This window comes from Elaeis guineensis, chromosome 16, assembly GCF_000442705.2.
Source record: "Elaeis guineensis isolate ETL-2024a chromosome 16, EG11, whole genome shotgun sequence".
Lineage (NCBI taxonomy): Eukaryota > Viridiplantae > Streptophyta > Magnoliopsida > Arecales > Arecaceae > Elaeis > Elaeis guineensis.
In genome coordinates, this window is record NC_026008.2 from 27,369,111 (window position 1) to 27,394,631 (window position 25,521).

General features: G+C 37.2%; 1 protein-coding gene across 4 annotated transcripts; it reads left to right on the forward strand.

Annotated features, from left to right (window-relative positions):
* The first annotated feature begins 766 nt into the window (after positions 1-766).
* On the forward strand, positions 767-24,946 carry LOC105059294 (polyadenylate-binding protein-interacting protein 11). Of its 4 annotated transcripts, none has more exons than XR_834264.4 (11): positions 767-1,614; positions 1,739-1,852; positions 17,528-17,572; positions 17,653-17,725; positions 17,822-17,934; positions 18,061-18,120; positions 18,222-18,269; positions 18,374-18,442; positions 22,439-22,500; positions 22,584-22,708; positions 23,760-24,946. XR_834264.4 is itself a non-coding variant. In XM_010942544.4 (10 exons), exons 1-10 carry the CDS (start codon positions 1,036-1,038, stop codon positions 22,639-22,641), a joined length of 1,221 nt encoding a protein of 406 aa, XP_010940846.1. In that variant the 5' UTR covers positions 767-1,035; the 3' UTR covers positions 22,642-22,923. The 4 variants fall into 4 exon arrangements, 2 of the variants coding, with proteins under 2 accessions (XP_010940846.1, XP_010940847.1); XR_834265.4 differs by having other exon boundaries at positions 23,775-24,946; XM_010942544.4 differs by lacking the exon at positions 23,760-24,946 and having other exon boundaries at positions 22,584-22,923.
* The last annotated feature ends 575 nt before the right edge of the window (positions 24,947-25,521 follow it).

A 25,521-nucleotide genomic window follows, 5' to 3' on the forward strand; every position in this document is an offset into this window, starting at 1 on the left:
AGCGAATCAGAACAAATTTCAAAGCATATACGCGATAGAAAGTGTGCAATAAAAAATCGATGAAATACGAGCTGTCACGTGGCATGTTATCCACCATGAGATTTATACGATCCAATTGCATCTGGTGCATGCAACGCGGAGGCCTTAAATCCATCTCTTCCTTAAAATGAAAAATTACACAAACATCCTGATATAGAAAAAAATTTTATTTATGCCCAACAATTTGAAAAATTTTTGATTGAACAGCCATAATTATGCTTCTTTTATCCCAATGCTTTAACCCATAATTCCATAGGATATTAATCAAATCATTAATCTTAAATAAGATCTAAATATCACATCAATTTTTTTAAAAAATAATTAAAATAATTTTATGTAATATAATAATTATAAAAAATGTAACAAAATATGTGCACCATTCTCTCTATCAAAATATAATTTCGATTTTTCATGTGGGATGAATGGTTCCACTGTTGCAGATTTTATGGGTTATTACATGTAAATGTAATAAATTTATATGGTAAGAAGATTTTTGTATTTAAAGAAAAGGCGTGTTAGCTATACGAGGCACGTACCCCATCGTGCTCCGCGAACGCCAAGGCCAGTCCGCGCGCTCCACGTATGCCAACTGTTATGCATGCCCATGCCTCCATGTATGTGATGGTCCTTGGGGTGTTCGGTAGTTCTTTTGTTTTTTTTTTTGGTAGGAGTTGGCTTTTGTTTTTTTTTAGTTTGAAACGAAAATTCAAAAAGAAATTAGAGAGGTTTAGAGCTGCCCATCCTAAGCTCATAGGATTACAGAAAAGGAAAGAAATCAAAAGGAAAACATAGAAAGGCGAAGAAGAGGGGGAACGGACGATCCGATGACCTCATCTCTCTGATCCCCACCCCTCGACTGGCTTCTCCCCGTCTTGGCGGTGCGGGGATCCTACCGGTGCGCCTACCTCTCTTCTCCCTCCTAATCTCCGTCCGCGCTCTCTAAATAGCGGCTGCGAAGAGGAAGGGAAGAACAGAGAAGAAAGAAACCAAGAGATCATGGCCGTTGTTGAGAACACGGGCGGCGTCGATCTCGAGGCGAATGCGAGGTCCTCAAGCCGGGATTACGACGCCGGCGGAGCGCCGGACTCGCACGGCCCCAAGGATCTGGAAGCCCGCCAGCCAGTGGGCCGGATGGTGGAGCCCTCCGGCGGCATCCCCGTCCTCCGTCCCCACCACGACCCCGCCACCGCCGCCTTCTACATGAGGGTTCAGCAGTTCCAACCTACGCAGCACCGCGCGGCTGGCGCCGGCGACGGCGGCCTGGTGAAGGGCCTGGCGAGGAGCGGGACGGGGATGGTGGCGCAGCGGGCCAACGGGGTCGTTGTTGGGAGGAGCGGGGACGAGGCGGCGGCGGCGGCGGGCGGCGGCGGTGGCGAGGGGTTCAAGAGCGAGATGAGGGATTTGGAGGAGCTGCTCTCGAAGCTGAACCCGATGGCGGAGGAGTTCGTGCCCACGTCCCTTACCAACCATGGATACGCCGCCGTCGCCGGCGATGTCGCCGGGTTTTATTCTAATGGCTTTGGGTCGCAAAACGGTGGGGCGAATGGCGGCGCAAATGTCGGTGGTGGAAGGCGGGTAAGTGTTTTGACCCCAATAGCTATCCTAATTTCATCTATTTTCTCTCTAATATACGGATGTTATGGTTTCTATTTTTCTTCTCTTACAATGATTTATTCATTTATGTATTTTTTGTTGAAAGAAGAAGAAAAACGGATATGGCCAGGGAAAGCGTCGAATGAACAGCCGGACGAGTTTGGCACAGCGAGAGGAAGTGATAAGGAGAACGGTTTATGTTGCTCATATTGATCATCAGGTAAATACTCTCTGGCCAGAGTTTTTAGTTCTTCCGGAATTAGTTTTATTCTAGATATCCTTCGACTCACTGAGATAACTAGAGTTTGCTGTGATTCATGCCTGCTGACATTTGTCCTCATTGAATGAAGATCCTAATGTTTTTGGAATTTTTTGCTTTTTCTGCTTCATCTTTTATTGGAATTTGCTGTAGTTTGTAAGTGCTTGAAATGTCATAGAGCTAATGATGTATCAGTTTAGAGAATATTTCAGTCAATAGGGTGGCGTTTTGGCGTTTAGTTATGAAATTGTGTAGGTTTGTGTAGGTTAGGCTTCAGCAGAATATGATGATGGAGAGGTTATGGAAGCTATTATTGCATTACAGTAGCTATAAAGTGCTTATAGAGTGTGGAATGATGGATGATATCTATGTGTTGATGGAAATTTGTAATTGTTAGGAAAAAATTGGATCAGTGTTAAATGTTTGGGTTTCATTGGTCTTAGCACGTGTAAGCTAGATAATAATTGTGGTTGTTATTATTATTATTATTATGATGATGATGATGATGATGATGAGGGGCTTGGGTTGGTGAGTGGAGTTGCTGTTGTAGTGTTTGCTTATGGAATTGTGTTAAGCCTGCAACTTATTTATATACAGCACACAGATTGAAAGAACAAAGACCAAGAAGCTTATAAGTGCTAACCATTTGAAAAAGGAGATGACTTGGGTCACCTAAAATCTGTTATGAAAGAGTTTCTTCCTTTTTTTAAATCTTTAATGGAATCTTTGAACACCGTCACTTAAAGTTTCTTGGAAAGTATTGGATCCCTGTTCAATTTTTTAGTAATGATTTGTATTGTGAATTCTAGACTCAGTGGTTTCATCTATCTTCTTTTTTACAACTGCAGATCTGATCTGAATGAAAGATCATATATAATGAAATGTTTTAAATGGTATATGAAAAATGAAATAATTTGTGATAAATGTAAGATTTACTAAGTATAGTGTAAATAAATAGCAGAATACATGTAGAGTTAAATTAGCTCATTTTTTATAGTGTATGTATTATATAAAAATAGATTATGAAGTTATTCAATATTGATACTTAATGGTGCTTTTTTTTTTTTCCTTTTTTTTTGGGTAAAGCATGATGCTAAGTTTTTGCTATGATAACTCTAAACACAAATTTGTAAGATCCATGTCAGCTATTGGTAAGATTTAATGTTGCCTTATAGTGGTCAAGACAGCTGATATAGTAATTATCAGCCATCTGTGTCTATTGTGCGAAACATATGCATGGTGGGGACTTGCTTGATAAACATATTTTTCATGCTTTTGTATGTTTATGGAAAAAATATGATTTTCAAACAAGCATGCCAAAAGTTGTGAATCACTTGCTTTCTATTTTTTTTTTTTTAGGACCAAAGGATGTATTTTGAGAAAAAGAACAAGGGTGAGGATGCTTTAAGTTTGAATTATATACTGAAATAAAGAAAAACCAAATGCTTGATTGTTTGTTCAGTTGTCATCAAGCTAGTACTTTAATTTGCTGAATATCCCACTGTTTTCTCTTTGTATTGATTTATTTAAGATCGCATGATCCATTCTAGAAGGTTAAAAGAAGCCGTTAGCAGCCTTATTAGATTTGTCTTGAAAGGAAAAATTATGATTAAGGTTCCTAAATCTGGCTTAATAAAGTTGCATTTGGCAAACTAGCTCTACATATCTTATTGTTTCATGAATTTTTTCTTGTGTATAGCATATTGTGAGAGCTTAGAGAAGGAAGTTGACACCCTCTAACACTTAGGGCCCTACTTTGTTGATATATGTACTTCACCACTACATGTTTCACTATGCCTCCTCACAATAGTTGTCTACATTTTATCAGAGAACCTTCATTGTGAAGCATGATGTACTTAAACATCGCAACTTTGCAATTTAAGGGTACATGCTTCTTGTTAAAATAACCTGCTCCAGCTTGTTAAAATTGTATGTTATTTTTGGTCATCTTTTGTACTCTATCCACACTTCACATTTCATATAATAGCATTTTCTTTCAATTCAAGATCAATCAACAAGATAATTGTAATTTGTACCATTATTACTTACTGCATGACTTTAATTTTTATGAATTACGATCCATTGACTACCAAAAGGAAAGGTTTATCTATATTTTATAAGTTGTGAAGGGGTTCCATTTTTATATGTCTAGTCGAAATTAGTAGTCATTTATTCCAAGAGACGATTAATGCTATTACTTCCCCACTTCCATTCCTAGCGGTAAGTGCTTTATCACTTCAACTGCCTTCAGATGTCAATTATCTCATGCCATTGCCCTTGGCATATCATGGCTAAGTTTCTATTATATATGATAAGTGCAACATCCATGTATTTGGTCATCTAAATAGTACGCATCATGTCCTGGCCATGGATACATACATACATACGTATGTGCATATATATACGTATACACACACACATATATACATATATACACATATACATACACATACACATTCATATATTTATATGTTTGTGTAGAACCTCTCTAATTGTGATGATGTATTGCTTGCTGGTCTTTTATCTTATGTTTGGTTGGGGGCATGAGAGGGTGGATGGATGAGGTTGGAAGGATGGATGGCTTCCATCCACTTTTTGATTCAAAAGTTATAGGAAGAATGGATGAAAAAGGATCGATGGGCATGATGGATGGATTTTTGCATTGACAAAATTATCTCTCATTAATTTTTTTGACAAAACTATAATATTTCTTCACTTTTTCATTCATATTATTTATATATATATATATATATATTATTAATCACATACTATTAAATTTTATTACTAATTATTTTAATTTTAATACTTAATTTCAATAATTATAATTAAATAATTAGAATTATCTTCTATTTCTCTATTTTTATTTGCTATTTTTAATTAACTATTTGTATAATATTTATTAACTATTTAAATTAAATTATTATTTTATTAGTTATTTATATTAATTAACAATCAATTAATTAATATTTAATTTATAAAATTATTTATTAAATTAAATTAAATATTTATATAATTTTTCATATAATCATAGTTATAATGATTATAAATTTATATATTGTTCACTTTTTTAGTATAAATAAGTATTATGAGTTGATAATAGTAATATTTTTATCAAAGGATAGTCTAGTAAAAATATTATATAAATATCATCCATCCTCCTTTTCATTTTTCTTATACTAAATAGAGAAGGAAATTATTTCTATCCATCTTTCCATGTTTCACTAAACATATGAAAGGATGAATGGAAGATCCATCCATCTTCTCTCTCATCCGTTCTTCCTCAACCTATCCTTCTTTCCATCCATCCTTTGTACCAAACAGAGGGTTGGTTCACTTAGTTTAGTTTCTCCTTAGATTATGATCCATGAAGAGCTCAATTTGGTTTGTGAAAAGAATTCTTTCTCACTGAAATATATTTCTTGGGAAGCTGATTCGTGGGAATATGATGCCTAAGAAAGTGGTTTTGGTCATTTTTTAGTTGACCATGGGAAAGAGACATATTCTAGAATGCTTTATGTTTGGTTAAGCATTTGCTTTCTGGAGAAAGCCGTATAAAATATCTATTATATCATTAATAAAAGAAAAGACCTTATCCCACTTTATTCATGGCTTTAAGGGCACTTTTGGAAAAAAAGAATCCCAATTCCAACCCATGGGAAAATTGAAAAACCCAATTTTGTGGTCATCAAGCTAGTACTTTTATTTGCTAAATATCCCACGGTTTTCTCTTTGTATTGATTTATTTAAGATTGCATGATCCATTCTAGAAGGTTAAAAAAAGTCATTAGCAGCCTTATTAGATTCGTCTTGAAAGGAAAAAATATAATTAAGGTTCCTAAATGCGGCTTAATAAAGTTGCATTTGCCAAACTAGCTCTACGTATCTTATTCTTGTGGTTTTCATGAATTTTTTCTTGTGTATAGCATATTGTGAGAGCTTAGAGAAGGAAGTTGACACCCTCTAACACTTAGGGCCTTGCTTTGTTGATATATGTACTTTGCCACTACATGTTTCACTAATGCCTTCTCACAATTGTTGTCTACATTTTATCTGAGAACCTTCATTGTGAAGCATGATGTACTTAAACACAAGTTTGCAATTTAAGGGTGCATGCTTCTTGTTAAAATAACCTGCTCCAGCTTGTTAAAATTGTATGTTATTTTTGGTCATCTTTTGTACTCTATTCACACTTCACATTTGATATAATAGCATTTTTCTTTCAATTCAAGATCAATCAACAAGATAATTGTAATTTGTATGATTATTACTTACTGTATGACTTCAATTTTTATGAATTACGATCCATTGACTACCAAAAGGAAAGGTTTGTCTATATTTTATAAGTTGTGAAGGGGTTCTATTTTTATATGTCTAGTTGAAATTAGCTGTCATTTATTCCAAGAGACAATTAATGCTATTACTTCCCCATGTCCATTCTTAGCAATAAGTGCTTTATCACTTCAACTAGGGGTGGCAACGGGTTGGGTATGGGTTGGATCAACCAATATTCGTACCTGCCCCACCAGATAAAATCCATACCCTACTCTTCCTGTACCCGTCTTGGGTCAGGTCAGGTCGGACTCCAAGAATGGGTTGGGTCGGATCGGGTCGGATATACCTGAAATCCCTATATAGTTAAAAAAAAAATTCTATAGGGGCCTTCATTCACCTCTACCATGTCTCCAACCCTACAAAATATCATGCTTCTACCAAGATTAATCTCTCAAAACCTTAAGGAACCAACTCACACCACCATAACTTGCACAGAACCTCATACACTTGAGAAAAAAACCAATCGGAACTTAGGAAACCCTTCTAACCTCTCTTAAGTGCTCTCCTTTCCCATAGATCTTTGAAAATATTAATGAAAAGAAAAGAAAAAGAAGCAAAAAGAAAAAATGACAACCTATGTGGGAAAAGGTCTTACCTCTCAATTTTTTCCACTTTTTCTTTGTTTTCCTTGATTTTCCCTTTGTTTTCTCTCAGTTTTTCCTTTGGCTTTCTCCATCCTCAAGAGTCCCAATCGGGTGGGAGGCTTGGAGTGGCCGAACAGGGAAAAAATCCCATTGGGACTTAAGAAACCCTTTCGATCTCTCCGATCTCCCACAGGTGCTCTCCATTCCCACAAATCTCCGAAAAAGAGAAAGAAATGAAAAGAAAAAAGAAGTGAAAAGCAAAAACAAGACAATCTATGTGGGAAAAGGTCTTACCTCTCAATTTTTTCTGCTGTTCTTTTGTTTTCCTTGATTTTTCCTTCGTTTTCTCATAGTTTTCCTTTGTTTTTTTTCCAATCCTCAGAAGCCCCAATCGAATGGGAGGCTTGGAGTGGCCGAATAGGGAAGCTTAGGGGAGTCTTTTCTCTTGATTTTCTTTTTTTTTTCCATCTTCAAGAGTCCTAATCGGTTGGGAGGCAGAGCGGTCGAATGAGGAAGCTTGAGGGAGGCGGAGCGATCGAATACGAGAAGCTTAGATGGCTAGGGTTGTGTTGGGTATATACATAGGGTCAGGTTCGAGGCGGGGCATACTATTACCTGACTCGTACCCGTTTCGGATTTTTTTCCCCCTTAAAACCCATACCCAACCTGGGTTATAATCAGGTTGGATAAAATCCGCCCCATTCGGGTCGGGTCGGATTGGGTACCCGATGGGTCGGACCAAATTGCCATCCCTAACTGCAACTGCCTTCAGATCTCAATTGTCTCATGCCATTGCCCTTTGCATATCAAGGCTAAGTTTCTATTATATATGATAAGTGCAACATCCATATATTTGGTCATCTAAATAGTACGCATCATGTCATGGCCATGGATACGTACATACATATGTATGTGCTTATATATACATATATATGTATACACACACATATATATACATATACATACACATACACACACACACATATTCATATATTTATATGTTTGTGTAGAACCTCTCTAATTGTGATGATGTATTGGTTGTTGGTCTTTTAGTTCACTTAGTTTAGTTTCTCCTTAGATTATGATCCATGAAGGGCTTAATTGTTTCGTGGGAAGAATTTTTTCTCACTGAAATATTTTTTCTGGGTAGCTGATTCATGGGAATATGATGCCCAAGAAAGTGGTTTTGGTATTATTTGGTGGACCATGGGAAAGCGACTCATCCTAGAATGCTTTATGTTTGGTTAAGCATCTGCTTTCTTGGAAAAGCCATATAAAATACCTATTATGCCATTAATAAAAGAAAGGATCTTATCCCATTCTATTCATGGCTTTAAGGGCATTTGTGGAAAAAAAGAATCCCAATTCCAACACATGGGAAAACCAAAAAACCGACATAACCTATCGGGTTTTTCTTTTCCATGAAATATGAGAATTTTGTGCCCATGAGAATGCCACTTTTCAATCTCTCTCCTTTGAAAACTTCAACCAGGAAGAAGAGTTCCTTCATTTTCCTGTTGACCATACTTCCCCCCTTCTCTTCTCGCTGACCCATCGAGTCCGAAGAGTTTTTGTATTCAGTCCTCTTGTCATGCATTTCCTCATCACTATGTAGAGTTGATCTCAATTATTGACCTTCACTCATCATGCCTCTTAGTTCATTGATTATCAAATTGCAAAAAGTAATTAGAGTTTTTATATAATTGGCTTTATATGCTGCATTGAATCTGATTTTGTTCATCAGTCTTCTATTTATTAGCCTTCACTCTATATATTTGACTAGTTAGATCTTTTTAATTGTTTTGCACAGTTATTTAACGATGCAACGTGTGAGTTTGGTTTTAATATTGAAGCTTAGGACATGGGGATATTAGTTTGAAATTAAATCACTAAAGGGGTAAAAAGAGCAAGCAAAGAGGATAAAGATGATTTGTGCAGGACAAACTTTTTAGAAATAGAAAAGTTGTGGACTTTATAGCTTTGAAGTACCTGCTAAAGAAATAGTTAATAGTATTGCTTTTGTCATTTTGTGTCAATAGCAAATGATGGTTATGGGTGTGCAAAAAACTTGTCAAACCATGAACCTGACATGAACCGGTCTCTTTGCTTCAGTTTATATTGGTTTTTCTTAAATTTGGTTTGGTGCCAGTTTAAGAAAGGCTTGAAGAAAAAAAAATTGGTTTGGTTTTGGTTTTAGTTTTCACACAACCGATTGAAATTGATCCGACCGGCCTAATCCAACTTGACCTATATGTATGTATGTATGTATGTATGTGTATATATTGTATATCTATCTATCTATCTATCTATCTATATATATATATATCTCCAAATCGACCCGACCTATATGTGTGTGTCTATTTGTATAGGTATTTCAATTTTAAAATTTTTCTTATCTTTTATCTTGTATATAAAATGTAATTTTGATGTTTAGACCTAGACTAGCCCATTTAGCCTAGGCCATTGAACATCAACCCTTTATGGTATGGAATTTTTATGTTTAGACTTAGCTGAGCCCATTTAGCCCAACCCATTCAAAGTTGACCCAATAAACTGATTTGAACTGAACCGAATTTTTTTGGGTCGGTTTCAAGTGTATATGGTTGGTTCGGTTTCAGTTTCAGTTTAAAAAAACGGGTTTAAATTAGTTTGGTTTTGGGTTTATTTTTAAACCAACTTGACTTAATTCGTGCTCACCCCTAATGAAGGTGGCTAGAAGCAGAAGAAGGAAATCCTTTTTCAACTTGGGGAAATGGATAAACCTTTCATTTCTTTTTCCTTTTTTTGCCCTTTTGATGTTGGAGAGCATAGAAAAGATAAGGTGAAGGTCTGTTTTCTCATTATTTTGTTTTATAAAAAAGAAGACATATAGTTATAATGTTACAAATTGTGATTATATTGGTGATCCATCCTATAGACAAGGAAGTTGAAAATTCAACTATATGAAAATGTGAATTTCTGGACAGAGGCCGGAAAGAAATGACCAAGATTTGTAATCATGATTTGGGCAAAAGTAAGTGAGAGTTTATTTGCAGAATGACAATATGCACGCATAAGTTTTGTAGTGTTCATGACATTTTCAAGTTTCAACTAATTGCTTCTATTTCAGAACAAGCAGAGATAAATCGCTTCTTTGGGAGTTGGAGAATTGGAGAAATCTGATCATTTTAGTTGATCAATTCACAATAGACTATCTATTTGGGGGAACATAGCTGAAAAATATTTATTATAGGTTAGTTTTGCTGGAATTATATTGAGGAAGTTTGTGGTACATTGTCAAGCAAGTTGGAGCACTTTTAGGATTAGAAAGTGGAGTTGGAATTGTATGGTGTCTGTTTTGTATGGATCAGGTGCTTAGCTGAACTTTGAAGCAGGAAAACTATTTTCCTTTTTGTTTCTAATGAATACTAAGTCCATTAGTCTTTTCTCATGTCTAATCCATTGACTTTTTCTCCTCCATTTTCTTCTATTCATCTTCATCTTTCTCTTCTTCTAATCCCTTCTTAATTTTCAGCAAAATAAGGCCATTTCATGTTGAAATTTCTTTTGAGATTTACACAATGTTAAATCCAATTTTTACCTAAAATGAATTTTTTTTAAAAATTTCATTATAGGGTACCATTTCATCTTAGAACATAATAATATGAAAACAAGAACAGTCAAAACAATCCCCCAAAACTCCAAGGATAACTACAGAGAGTATTAGGAGTAAATCTCTATTCTGTATGATGCAAACTCTGCACCAATGCAGTCAGCTGCTAGTTTCTGAGACCCTTATGTAACCCCTAGTAGGATGAAGGAAACTAATTACCACATCCTAACCTTGGATCTATATCCCTTGAAAGCATGTGTCGAAAATGATTTAGTGTTGAGGATCAATAATTAGTGGGAAATTTATTTATTGATACTTACATGGGATATATTCATCATAGGGTTCCATTGTAACCCTTGGAGACTTCAATGGACAAACACACTATGAGAGATCAAACTCCATCATCAAAGCCTTTATCTCATGGATCAACAGAAATTTGAACCACTCAGTTGTGGTTCACATGTGCATGATGCTAATGTCCAATAAATGGACATCACAAAAAACATAAGAAAACCTATTTACTGTTTGCAAACCCAATGTATAAACCAAAGTTTTAGCAAAAGTGGGTCGGCCAATAGCGAGATGGAGCATAAAGCAATAACTGTTGATTAAAAAGCATAATGACAGGAAAAGTATCAGATTTTGAACCACTGCTTAGCAACTCATAACAGCCAGAAAAGACTTAGTATAGAATCAAAAAACAATATATTTTCAAAAAAGACATTGCAACAACCGTCAATAATCTTAAGAACCCAATTGAGATCCTTCAGCACCACAAACACAAAACTAGCCTCAACTTATCATGGTATGACAACAAGTACTCTAAGATAAACAACAATGACAACCCAATTGAGATCCTTCAGAGCCACAAACATAAAATTAGTCTCAACCTATCATAGTTTGACAACACTTCTGATGTAGAAACATGTCAGTGTAGATTTTTCCATGTTCTATCCAAATCAATGGTCAAGTGCCATAAACTGTCAATCCGCAGATGTTTGCCTAGTGGTATCATTCTTGTCCTGATAGCAGAACGAAGCAGGGAGCCATTTTCTGTATATGTGAAAAAACCATTCCTTTCTTGCAAAATTGTCAAATATTTACTTTAGAGATCATGAAATTTGCTCACCTATAAGAAATGATTTTGTTGAACTGAGTATTGACATATAAGTTTGAAGTTGGAGGTCTTAATGACCACTCACTTCACCTTGACTATGTTAAATAACAATTTAGAAATGTGGCAGATGAATATAACTGATGAGTTTCATCATCTATCTTCTCTGAGAAAATGAAACTGAAGGGCATCTATTTCAAGAAATAGGCTGTAGAGTTTCTAATTTCCTTATGCAGTGATATTGGTTGGTTATTGATCTAGTAAAGACCATGGCTGGGAGGATAAGAAGAATCCAGATCTGAAACAAGGTCTTGGGTGTGGGCCTAAGGATGTGAAATAATTTAAAAGGCTCAATAGAAATGCTCCATGATCTCTTTGTCAACACACGTATCCTGTTGTATCTCATGGTAGATCTATACTGCTGTCCTAACCCATCAATATAAATCCCATAACAGAAGTATTTTATATAGAACCTACGAGATCAAACAATCTTTTTTAACCTTAACTCCCTACAGTCAGCAATCCATCCATACTGCTACCTAAGTGAAGCAACAAAAGGTCTCACATCCTTCCTTTCTTCAGAAATTTTTAGATGAATATCTAGTCTCCCTTTTCCAGATTGAGTCTCAATTATGCTTCCTAGATGTACCAAACCAGCAATTCTAGTTATTCATCTTCCTATTGCACCTTGGAACCTCTACATAGTTCAATTCAGCACCTTGTTTGCCTTGCTATGCTCGCCCATGCAGTTGTAGCAATATTAATGCTTTATTATGAAAAAATTCAATGCAATTGAGCAATGAGCATCTCAAGTTGTTTGTGAGTCACAAGCTTGTTTATGAAGTATAGTAATGTTTTGCACATGTTGAACCACTAAACCCACTAAATATGAAGTTTCATAATTCCATCAAACGAATTTATTTGGGGATCCCGTGCTTCACAACTTCAACAAGCACATAAAAGGAGTTTTATTTTTTTTTGGTCTATTTTCCTTTGTTTGATGAAGAAACAAACATTACACTAAGAAACATATGTTTGTCCCTTGACTAGAAACGTACTTAAAAAATTTTGTGCTTTGTGCAGTCATACTCTATTTTGTAATTTATATTTGGTAGAATTATTGTTTCTTTGGCTGTAACATGAATCTGCAACCATCAAATTGCCATGTTCCATTGATGAAAACACATGAGCTAGAACTTAAAGATAACTACAAACTCGAACTATACCTTGCCTCTATGTTTCAAAATAGACCTAGGCATTTATAGAGCCGTTTTGGGTTCAAGATCGGCCGAGGGTAAATATCAAGACAAAAAACTCAAGGTTGAGGTTGTCTTGACCTAGCCAAGCCTTGAGCCTGAAAGTTGTTGCTTGAGCCAGCTTGACAGAATTTATACATTCTTAAGCTTGGCTTGATTAGCATGAATTGACCCCAACCTGACATAATGGAAAAGAAAGTGACAGAGCTCTTGTTCTCTGTGGATTGGCCAGATGCATGGGGGATGGGATGACCTTGTAGGTTTGCTGAACTATAGAGAGGAGTTGGAAGTGGTCGGCCGGGGAGGACATAGAGAGGGAGAGGAGGCATTGATGGCAAACAATCGACTTGGATGAGGTCGAGAGAGGAGGAAGAGGCGGCTAGCTAGGGGTGAGGTGCTAAGAGTGAGAAGGCTATGAGGTTGGTTGGCTTGGTGATGGTGGGGTGGGGAGAGAGAGGTGTTGGTGGGAAATGGTTGATTGGGGGAAGGTAGAGAGAGAAAGAGGAAGAGGAGGTGGCTAGCTAAGGTCGTGGTACGAGAGAATGGAGGTAGCCATGGTGGCTGGTTGGTATTGGTGGTTGGGGTGGGGCAAGAGAGAGAGGATGCGGTGGTGGCAGCTATCTAGGTGAGGGGGAGGGCGAGAGAAGGATGAGGAGGTGGTGACTGGGGTGTAGTTGGTTAGGCGGCATTGTGGGCAAACATAGGAGATCCAAGGGTGAAAGAAGAGGTAGGATCAGGGTGATTGTGGATTGGACTCTCCCAATTCCCCTCTTTCCTTTTTTTTAAAATTTCACGATAGAATAGATGATATAATAATAAACATTATACAAAATTTGAAAAAAATTGCATATTATCAGGCTAGGTTGATCTGGGTTAAAAATATCCAACTTGAGATGGACCTTATTTCAATTCGGGTTTAAGTTTCTAGGCTTGACCTTGTCCCTTAGGTTGAAAATCATAGGTGAACTCTAGCAAAAATTGGACTAAGCTAGGTGAGGTTGGGTAGGCTAAGCTAGTTTTATGTGGGTCTGTTTCAAAAAAAAAAGCATTTGAGTCTGTATTTATATCCTCACTTTAATATAAGGATAAGCATTTAAAACATATCCTTCTTTACCGACTTCCTTTTTGGCTTAGCCATTTATTGGTAGCTTCAAGGTAATCTTGAAAATTTTCTTGTAAAAACTTTTTTGCAATCTCATAAATCCATTGCCTCAAGCTTCACTAGGTCAAGTCCTTTGTAGTGTTATTTAACCCTCTTATAGTGTAAGGATCTGGAAGACATTGGGATTCTCCTGAGCAAGGTTCATGCTATTGGTACTGAGGGATGTATCGGCCGGTGATCTGTTTAATATGGTACCATACCAAACCAAGATGTACTAGAGCTAGGGAGAGGGAGAGGGGGTAGGAGGAGAGGGAGCGAGAGAGATGGAGAGAGGGGGAGTGAGAGGGAGGGAGAGAGAGAGAGGGAGAGGGGAATTGAGAGACTGGAAGATTAGGAGATAGGGAGAGAGGGAGGGGGGAATCGAGAGAATGGGAGATTGGAAAGAGGGGGCAGAGAGGTGTTCTTGGTTGTGGGTCCCTAACCCTAGTCATCAGGCTCTTGAAGAGATTAGGAATTAAGAGATTGGGAGATTGAGGGAGAGGCATGGGGGAGGGAGAGGCATGGGGGAGGGAGAGATCATGAGGGGGGGAGGGAGAGAAGTTGGAAGAATTAAGAGAGAGAGGGCAGCAGAATTTTTATATATAAAAGAGCCACTTCATTGAATCGACTGGCTAAACCGTCTCGATAATTGTTCGGTTTAGTTTGGTCCACCTTGAATCACTCGGTTCGGGACTATTTGTCGATCTCTACTCCTTGGTATTGTTTATCCTCTATTTCTTTTTCTTTAGGAAGCACAAATGCTTCAAATCACATGCTATGTTTGTATTAGATACTGATACTTATTGGATACTCATTGGATATGTATTTGATTTGTGTGTTAATTATCATATGTTTCAAAATTTAGAAAAGAACACTCTATATACTTCATAGATGCACTTGAGCACTCAAGATTCGCCATCTCAATGCCGAATCCCATACTGGTACCATCCTATTTTGGAGCCAGTATATGGTATGGTACGAGACGGCGAGGCATACCCAGTATCTATACAATATGAGGCTATATCCTGATTCGGTACCAGCATGATACGGTACGCTTGGTACGATACCAATCGATATGGGGAACATCGCTTGAGATACTTTCTTGAAACCTTCAACAGTGAGGGTGAGAATTTTCTTTGTTTTCTTTAAATTTTAGTGTTAACCTTTTAATGGTGGTCAAAATTTGTAGTCCATGTTAATATTGAAGTATGAAGTACGGGTTGGGGTTTTATGGATTTGAATGATGAGTAAATGATAAGCTTGTAAAAGTTGTTGTTGTATAAGTATAACTATGTTAGTTTCAAAGCTGACAATGCTTTTTAATTTTTTTTTTTTATATCTATGTGCATATGTATATCTATGTGGCGCATTTATGCATAGAACATTATATGTGTGTGTGTGTGTGTGTGTGTGTGTGTGTATAATTATATAATATTCATGGATGTGTCTTAGCTTCGTCATTGTGTATCCATGTCCTTATCCTATATTTGTATTCATGCTTCATTAGCTTTTTTTAAAGGGCTAAATGATGCTCCACTTGATATTCTTGCCTTCAATCATTTATCACTAAATGCTAGTATGGGATTATGTTTTCTTCCCCTTCTTTCTCTAGCAAACCAAATCAAGCCTTTTTCTCCATATCTCCTCCCCAAGAAGGTTTTCTAGCCTGGCTAACCAACTCATTTTGTCCGAGCCTTTATTTGCTACCAAATATTGGTATAGATGTTTGCAGAAGATCAATCTTGTCCGAAAAATCCATAACTAGAACTATGCATATTCCACTTCTTTATACATTTTATGCGAGATGTTTGCATGATCATATGGCAAATGAACTCTTGCGTGCTGCAATAACTTAATGGTTCTCAAGCATTATTATCCTGTTGAGAATCTGATGGCTTTTATGTATGAATGGTGTAGATTGTGTAGACTCTACTCCGAATTTAGCAAGGTGCCATGTGAAACACTCCTTAAAAGCATTATTGATTAATATATCCTTGATTGCCTTGATTTTTACTCAGATTTATTACTCACTACTTTCTTACTAGATGAAAACTGGGGCACATTGTGTCACCATGTCACTCTCGAACACTTGGGATTCTACATTAGGTCCTATATAACAAGGACGACATCCTTTGGGGTCATTGGCAATGCCCAACTATATCAAGACGTATCCTATGGTGCTAAAATATTATCCATGCTTAAAAATTCACTAAATTTAAGCATGTTTGATTAAATTCACACGATCAGTAGCTCTTGCAAGAAGATGATAAGAATCTCATGAGCATCGTTTAGATTGTTTGCTATGAAAATTTCTTTCTTCACATCTCATGGCTTTAATGTTACAAGTTAATACTTTAATCGAAGTCCATTTTTGGCCCACCCATGTGATTATCTATGATGCATGGACACGTGTAGAATAAGTACATGACATTATACAGATATGTTGTTACAACCAATCTTGAAAAGGTAGGATATGATATGACTAGGATAAGTCAATGTATGTATATATTTTATACTTGTATTGTACACATACACACATGTATAGATGTTTATATATTTAAAAAGAATAAAGCATAGTAGGCTATCAACATAACTAAGTCCATTTTTTATATACTAGCATCAACTTCTATAAGCTCATCATTTAGTCATTCAAATCCTTAGATCCCAAACCATATCTCGCATTTTATATTAATATCATAGACAACAGCTGACCATTCACCATTAAAAGTTTAAGATTAAAAGAGAGAGAGAGAGAGAGAGAGAGAGAGAGAGAGAGTTTATAACCTCCAAAACAAATATTTCTAGTGTATCCAGAAAATAACCAGAGTTTTTCCATTCTAAATTTTGAAAAATAGGATATATAATGAAGTATCGTGCATGTGTTCAAGAAGTACCCAATTATCTATATTGGATATGTATCTGTGCAGACACAGCATGTGATTTGAAGCATCCTTGCTTCCTAGCGGACATTCTTTTGCCATAAAATGTTGAAGCTCCCTATTGTCCTTCCATTTCGTTTGTGAATTTCAATGCAAGTAGTCATTCTCGCGTCTCTCTCTCCCCCCCCCTCTCTCTCTCTGTCTCTCTCTAACCACACTGTATCTACACCCAGTAATCAAGAGGACCCCATTGTAGGGATCCAAGTAAATTCCCAAGGCCTATCTGATGATTTCTATGCCTCCATTATTTTTGCAAAATAAAATTGTTTTGAACTAGCTCTTTCTTTATTGTAATCCACAATGCAGAGTGTCAGTAGGCTAATTAGCCCTTACTAAGCATTGCATCAAAGGGTATGAAGAAACCAGCACTGGCTGTTTTGAGAAAAGAACATGGGAGCAAGTTACTATGGGAAACATCATCAGTAACTATGATCTGTGCAGCTGTTTGTTTTGCACTTTGTTTTGATAAGTTATGGTTTATGAAACTTCTGCATCACTTGTAAAACAGACATCAAAAAATTAGTATTGCTTGATTTACATGATTTCTGGATTAAGGCTAGCAAGTTTATTTTTTGTTTATGCCACTGTTAGTTTTTTTTTTTTAATGCAAAAAAAGTTCTGTTTACCTCATTGCTTTCATCCTTCATTTTAACAAGGAGAAATGTTTGATGTATTTAGGTTACTGAAGAACAGCTTGCAGCACTTTTCATTAAGTGTGGACAGGTAAATATATTTTTTCATTTCCTTTGAATTTGTATGGAATTTAACGCATATAAAGTTTTATCTTTTCCTTGCTGCCAAAGGTTGTTGACTGCCGTATATGCGGGGATCCAAACTCTGTTCTTCGTTTTGCTTTCATAGAGTTTACTGATGAGGGTAATTACCAATATTTACATGTATTTGCATGCTTAGCTTCTCATCTTAAAAAGTTTAAATATCATTGATTGTTGTCATGGGCTGATGCAACTTCAGAAGGTGCAAGGGCTGCCTTAAAGCTGTCGGGAACTGTGCTTGGATTTTACCCAGTAAGGGTGCTTCCTTCCAAAACTGCGATTGCACCTGTTAACCCAACATTTTTGCCAAGGGTAAGAGAATTGAAAACATTTTGCTACTTCTCTAGAGATACCATACTTATTATGTGTCGAATCTATTCCTTCTCTTGATATCTTACTAATTAGTGGTTGACTATATAACCATTGCTGTGGCCTTAGTCTGATGATGAACGTGAAATGTGTGCAAGGACTGTTTATTGTACAAATATTGACAAGAAGGTAGACTATAAGTTTGTCGAATCATTCTTTCAAATTTTATATGACAACTTTTATGAATCTTCAGAACCACTTTTCCCATCAATCCTGCTTACTCTATGCAGGTGTCACAGGCAGAAGTCAAACTCTTCTTTGAGACCATATGTGGAGAGGTTTGCTGTCTCTATGTGCAAATTTTGGTCTATTATGATTGTTGCTGCTGCTCTTGTTGTTATTGCTATTGTTATAGTAGGTTGTGACATCTTGTATGGTACAGGTCTATCGCTTGAGATTGCTTGGAGACCATCATCATTCCACCCGCATTGCATTTGTCGAGTTTGTGATGGTTAGTATCTCTAGCTTTCTGCATTGATGCTGAACCATCACCATCCATGTGTAACTTTTTGCCTTGAAAGTGGATAGTTGTCTTTGCCACAAGGAAAAATTCTTGCTGCTGAAATTTTACGATATAAGTATGGCAAAATGAAAGGATTCAAAGAAACCAAAAGTCTACCTTTTGTATCATAGCATGCATGAATTTGCATTTCTTGTCCTCTCAAAGCTGATTTTATCTAATACCATTTGCTGTTTCATGATTTTTACTAGATTTCAGCAGTTTTTTGCTTTACCATTTCTTTTGTTCAGTTATTGTAGGTAATCTTATGGCTTTGATCCAAGAATCTGCCAAAGAAAAACTTGAAAAGTTTAAAATTTTAAATTATTTTGAGATTTCATTTTGCTGATGAAAAACCAAAGAACAATATTTGGTACTGTTTACATCAATTGTTCTTTCTCATGCAGTTACACTAATTTTTTCTTTAATTATTTATGTATGTCGATCTATTTTGGAGTGATTCAGATGATAACACAAACTTTATATTAAAGACAGAATATCTGTAAGTGATATGAAACAAATTAAACTTGAGAAAAAAAGCAAGGGTCGCTGTACCAGGGCATACTATCCCATACATGGTGTACCATACCTTACTAGTATTGATTCGAGAGTCTGTACTTGGGGTGTACTGAGACTCTGTATGTTGAACTGACCCCCGTAGTAGATGTACTGATACTTTACTAGCATGGTACCATTATAGGGTTTGGTATTGAGATTGCGAATCTTGAAAAAGAGTTTAGTATTTTTGATCCTCAGAGGCATCATGTCCCATGATATAATGCAAGTGGATTACAAGTTTAGTAATTTATTGCTAGATATTAGATTCATGGAGCATGGTTCTCAATGCCCTGGTTGTACATTGATGGTTTGCTAGTAGTTGTTGAATGTCCAACGGGAGGTCCTTTGCCAAGTTTTCTTTGCTATCATATTTCATGACCCAGAATATGCTTGGGCTTGGTTCATCAAATGACCCGTATGGCCAGTGCAATTTAGGATGTGGGCTTTGGCCCAATATAGCTGTGTGCATGGATCAGCTTGGACTTGTGGATGCAGACATGTTTATTAGACTCATCCAAGCTATAGTTATGACTATATGTGATATGGGGCCTAAAAAGTTTTTATTTAGTTTACTTTATATATAGCCCTTCTTTTTTATCTAATTGAGCAAAAATGTTTTAGCAAATATTTTTCTTCTTTTTCCCCCTCAATTTTTTTACTGTTCAACACTTCTCATGCTCTAATATCATTTACAGTGACTAGTGCCTAAACCTTTATCTTTTGTTTCCTATATAAGGCCAAAATGGGTAAATAAATGGTTGATAGGATATGATTTAGATCCTAATCTTTTGGGATCTTAATTTGTGTGACATTAGTTGATTTGTTTTGGAGATCCACTTTCCAGTGTAAGGAGTCCTTTTCAGTGTCAAACTATATTGAAACTCTAGTCATAAACAAGTATACTAGTTTTGGTCTATATTTCAGAGTTTCATTTGGAATATTTTGTTTGAAAAAGATTTTGGTCATGTTCAGCCCTCTTGTTTCCCATTTCATCCTCCTCTTTTACATTTATCATTGATCTCCGCTATTATTAGCCCTAGTTTTCCTCTACTAAATCTCACTATAATCTGCTAAATGAATTTCTGTTATAGGAGTGCTATGGACCACCAAACAGTTGACAAGGTTTTTGAAAACATTTATCTACCTTGTTTTTGTTAGCATGATGATAACGTATTTTTTTTATCATCCAAAAGATAGTTTTCCAAACCCTTCAGGCCCTTCTGTACATTGTAGTCCATCCTCAGTCCTTCATAACTTGCTTTTGGCCTTTTAATGAAAGGACGATGCTTTGCTTATTGGATAGGTCCTCTCAATGCTTTCAATACCTGCAAGTTTAGAAAAGTTGTATTTTATACTTTGAGGAACATACTATTGGTTAGTTCTACCTATTTCTAAGGAATTGGGATGGTAAGTCATGGATTAAAATTTTAGATTCTACCTGTCTCATTTGGTGTTTTAAACATCATGCAGAGCATCTCTGATAAAAAAAAGTGACATTTCTCTCATAGACTTTACCATTCTGTTATGAAGCTAAACTGAGGTTGCAAATGATCCAATTTTAACTCCTGTGCATGAAGAAGTGATGTTCAGGCCAAAGCTTTCCCAAGATCTGTTTAAAAGGACTAGTTATAATGCGCGTGCAAATGCTTGTGGCAACAGCTGAAGATTTTAGTTATAGGATAAATTTTAAGAGGGTTTGAACACGAGTTGTTTGCCAATATATCTTCATGATATTGTTATATATTTATTTGGCATATTACATTATTAATCTAGGTAAGCTTGAGTTTTGCTATGATGAAGAAATCACCATACTTGAATTTTGGAGGATGCAGGATTTTTGCATACATAAAATCATGGAAATTCCAACTTAAGGAAAGTTTCTCCGTTGTACTCAAGTCGGGTAAATTTAGGATTCCTTTTATGCTAGCCTGCCATAGTTTAAACGTATGAAGAAATCTAATTTGAGTAATCATGAGGATTGAAAATTAGGAACTGTAGCTGCAGATATTTCTAGAAGCAGGCAGGTCTCTGGAGAAGCCAATCCCAGGCTGGCCAGTGTGCAACCATATCTTTATAAGGTCTTTGTTGTGCTGAGCGCATTTGGAATGATCATTCTATACTGGTGACATGCAGTTGGATTCTCCAGATCTTTCTAAACCTGGATCTTGGATTGCTGTAATTTTTAGTTAGGAACTAAAACATTGACTTTGGTTTAGTTCTTTATGATATGGATGTTATATTGCAGTTTTTGCTTTCCTTGTTTGGAGATATGTTTTTGGAATTTAACCTGTTGGTTTCATGGCTTTCAAATGCTGTTCTATGAAGACCTTTAGGCTATTGCTGACCTTACACACACACACATGTGTGTGTGTGTGTGTACATATATATATGTATGTATAGTTGGTTTGATTGCTGTTAAATATAAAACTTTCGATATATTCCCGGTTGCAGTATATTGTGAGAGGAACATGACATGCACACCCTAAAAGTCACCCGAGAAGGTTGTAAACCTGGTTCTTGTGAACTTTGGACAGCAAAATAGGCTTTTGACACTGAAAAGAAAAACCCCCAACCCTTGTGAATTGGATGTGATCCAATTACATTCTTTTCAGTTAGCTTCTGGGGGACTGCTCGAGTGATTTTCACTGTATATGTCATACCTGTATGTTACTTGGCCTGCTCAGTCCACTAAGGAAAATTGTTATGTGAGTTAAAATTCATTGATGGATCACATTTCTTAGGTACTGTTATACTTCAGATGATCTCCATAGGATGATTAACACTGTCATATTTCTATTGTAATATCTGGATGTTCTGATGGCAGATCTGTCAGAGATTAGAATTAGGTAGAATTATGGAAAAATTGGAGAACTTCAGTTGAATGAGAAACAAGGTACTGATGATTGAGTGATATATTAAGAACTTACTATAATGCAACATCTGCCTTAATAAGTATTCGTTTCAGAATATAGAAAGGTTAGAGGCTTGGTTCATCTGCCAGAGGATGGAGATGGGATCTAGAGCTCATTGCCGAAGGCTATCATATACTAAATGATCTGATTTGTGTCTTTTCTGTGTATTTATAAGTTTTTGGATTTGTTGAATGCAGATCAATTTTTTTCTCATGTTCTTGCACCCTGAGCATTAATGAAATTAGGAAGCTGTGTAGAGTTGTCCAATCTATGATTGCTAGGCCATCTCTCCGCCTCCTCGCTCCTTTCTTATCAACTTACTGATTCGATCTTGTGAAGGTGCTTGAGATCCTTTTCTTAAATAATATGCTTATTTGGGCCCTTGGATCTTGAGTCTGCTCAAGTATTGTGCAATCCCACTTATGCATTTTAAGCACAAATTTGATGCCAAAATACATTTTTAAAAATGCCATTGCAGGCTGAGAGTGCAACTTTTGCCCTCGACTTAAGTGGCTCAATACTGGGATCCTTGCCAATAAGGTATGCTTTCTTGCATCTTCTTTGAATTTATGGATGTTTTGTTTTTCATTGGTCTTAGGCTCATCTACTTGTGAACATTTTAGGGTAAGCCCATCGAAGACACCTGTGCGGCCACGAGGTCCTCGCCAACCCATGCATTGAAACTTTTAGGTCCATGACATGGCTGATAGCGCTCTTATATATATACACAATATAAAGGAATTTTAAGGTATATCTCTCTTGGTTTATAAGTTGTTTCTATGTAGTTTTTTTTTTTTTTTTTAATGTTTAGCACCTTTGGCAAATCTTTCTGTCTGGGGGGATGGATTGTTCTTTTCTGGCACATAGAGTTGGTTGGGACGTGAGGCTTTTGACATTTATCAGTCGACAATGGAACAAATATCCTCCGGATATCTATGAAAGAAACTATCAGTTGTCCAAAAATCTTGCTGACTCGATAACCCTTGAATTCGTGCTGGAGGAAGCTGCTCTGGTTGCTTCTTATCAATTACTTCTATTGATTATGAAAAAGGAAAGCTTGCATCCTGCTACACCTGTTAGCCATAGCCAGATGGGTTGGGACGTGAGGCTTTGAACCTTTATCAGTAGACAATGGAACAAATATCCCCCGGATATCTTTGAACGAAACTATCGGTTGTCCAAAAATCTTGCCAACTCTATAGCCCTTGAATTCTTGCTGGATGAAGCTGTTCTCGTTGCTTCTTATCAATTTCTTCTATTGATTATGAAAGGAAAGCTTGCATCCTGCTACACCTGCTAGCCATAGCCAGATGGGTTGGGACGTGAGGCTTTGAACCTTTATCAGTAGACAATGGAACAAATATCCCCCGGATATCTTTGAAATAAACTATCGGTTGTCCAAAAATCTTGCCTACTCTATAGCCCTTGAATTCTTGCTGGATGAAGCTGTTCTCGTTGCTTCTTATCAATTTCTTCTATTGATTATGAAAGGAAAGCTTGCATCCTGCTACACCTACTGGCTGTAACCGGAAGGTGGTTTGCTTCGAAGTTCATGAACTTTCTCTGGTTAAATTTTCACGTACCAATGAAGAAAACCCTCATCTCGGGTGGTTTGGGTTGATTTATATACCTGTTTCACGATTAGGGACTTCATCGGTGTGGGAATGTTGTTAGTAATCACTGATCGCTACTATTTGTTAAGAACAATCTGATCTTGCATATTTGATGTTATCTATGCTTAACGTTGATTGAATGCTGGTACGAGGTCAGAAATTGCATCTGTCATGATTCTCATATAGGTAAAGGCTTAACAGGTCCGGAACCAGAAGAAATTGAATAATTTCCAACCCTATTTTCGAATCTGTTCTGGTGTTCTTGGTCTCTACTGTGGAGCAAGGGAGATGAGAAGAATAGCAGCAGCTTGCAGTTGTTGGAATTTTGGAGAAATGGCTCAGGCTATTTAGTTAGATTGTAAAAATTAATTGTCAGATCCTATATTTAGGACCTTTTTCTTGTACATACAAATGCAAAAGGAAAAAGGAAAAAAAAAAAGAAAAAGAAAAAAAAAAAAGGTGGAGAAGCCTTCCTTATGATGGTATATGGGAGCATATGCGAGAAATCCACTGCTTGTTAATGGTCCCAAGAAAAGGTCAAAACAACATCAACCGAGCTCCTCCTCCTTGATAGTCTCCAATCTCCTTGGCAAGTCTAACTCTTTCTTCCTGCACACATGACTAACAGACGTAGCCTGCCACCTCCCTCTCAAGCATCCTTCGAGGATTAGCTGCCCGATTTCAGCTTCGCTCCTCTGCGAGGCAAGCTCCTTGAACTCCCTCGCTGTCATCCGAACCTTGATCCGGTGCGAGCCTTTCGATGTCTGCAAGCTTCGAAGTAGTCCACGGGGCTCCAAAGGGTGAACTGAACTGCTCTTACCCACACAACCGCCCATTATGCTCTCAAGATCCAGAGCCTTCTCAAGTCAGCTTGCTACTTACTTCTGGGCAATGGAAAGCATATATGTAGGGGGGAAAAGTAGATTGGGCAATTTTCTTAAAGGCAAATGGTCCCATAAATGGATGGAGACGGCAATGAATGGGAAACCGAAGAAAGTTTTGGGCAGAATGGAGACGGCAAGGGACGGCCAAAAGTTCCCGGGCGGGGGGCTTCCTTTGTCGTCCGGGAACCGCTTGTTTGTGACGACACGGCAGACGACCTCGCGGGTCCTCGGCATGCTTTCGGCAGGCGCTTTCTTGCGCGTCGTGACGGATAAAGTTTGCGGTCCAACGATGCTCATTACACTGCGACGTTCTATGTTTATGGATTTGCGGGACCGTGGGTTGTGGAAAATGGATCGACTCGGCTCCGGGTGGACCGGAGGGTCAATGGGAAGAGGAAAGACTTGAGGTCGATACAAGATATTTTAAATTGCGTAATATACGGCAAGCAGAATAGTGAAGTCAGTGTATCCAATGTACAATGTTACTCATCGGAGACCATGACTCATTTTGGGTCGAACTAGAGAGGTACAATCTTGAAATCATCGCGATCGCTGATTGAAACAAATGAAGATTGAAAGAAAAAAAAAAAAAAAAGGTCTACTGTACCAGTGCATACTACCTCATATAGGACATACCGTATATACTGGTACTGAATCGAGAGTTGGTTCAAGAGATGTACTGAGTCTCCTTGAACCGATCTCATACCAGATGTACTGATACTCTATCAATTAATTGCAGCCGGCTATAATTTTAGCATTGGACCACTTCAATTAAAATCCCAACAGGAGAGAACCTGATCTCTTATCTATAAGTATTGATGAATTCAACTTAAATCGGTCCCTGTAGGATGAGACCAGTACCTGTCGCATACAAGTCAAAGTAGAGGATGACACGGTTAGTGGGACACCGTTCGTTTAGGCCCTATCATGTGGGGCACTCGAAGTTGGCACCTCTGATAGCATTAGCATGGAATTCTTGCGAAGGCATGACTAGGTCTTGTAGCTCGGTTGAGAATGTTTCCAACATCGATATTTCTTGGCCACGGCATGGCTGCGATTGGTGG

Bases quoted from the DNA above. Each gene is read 5' to 3' on its own strand.
- LOC105059294 (XM_010942544.4), top strand. From the start codon at position 1,036: ATGGCCGTTGTTGAGAACACGGGCGGCGTCGATCTCGAGGCGAATGCG. The intron at 1,853-17,527 runs GTAAATACTCTC...TGATGTATTTAG, and splicing joins TTGCTCATATTGATCATCAG to GTTACTGAAGAACAGCTTGC. The intron at 17,726-17,821 runs GTAATTACCAAT...ATGCAACTTCAG, and splicing joins CATAGAGTTTACTGATGAGG to AAGGTGCAAGGGCTGCCTTA.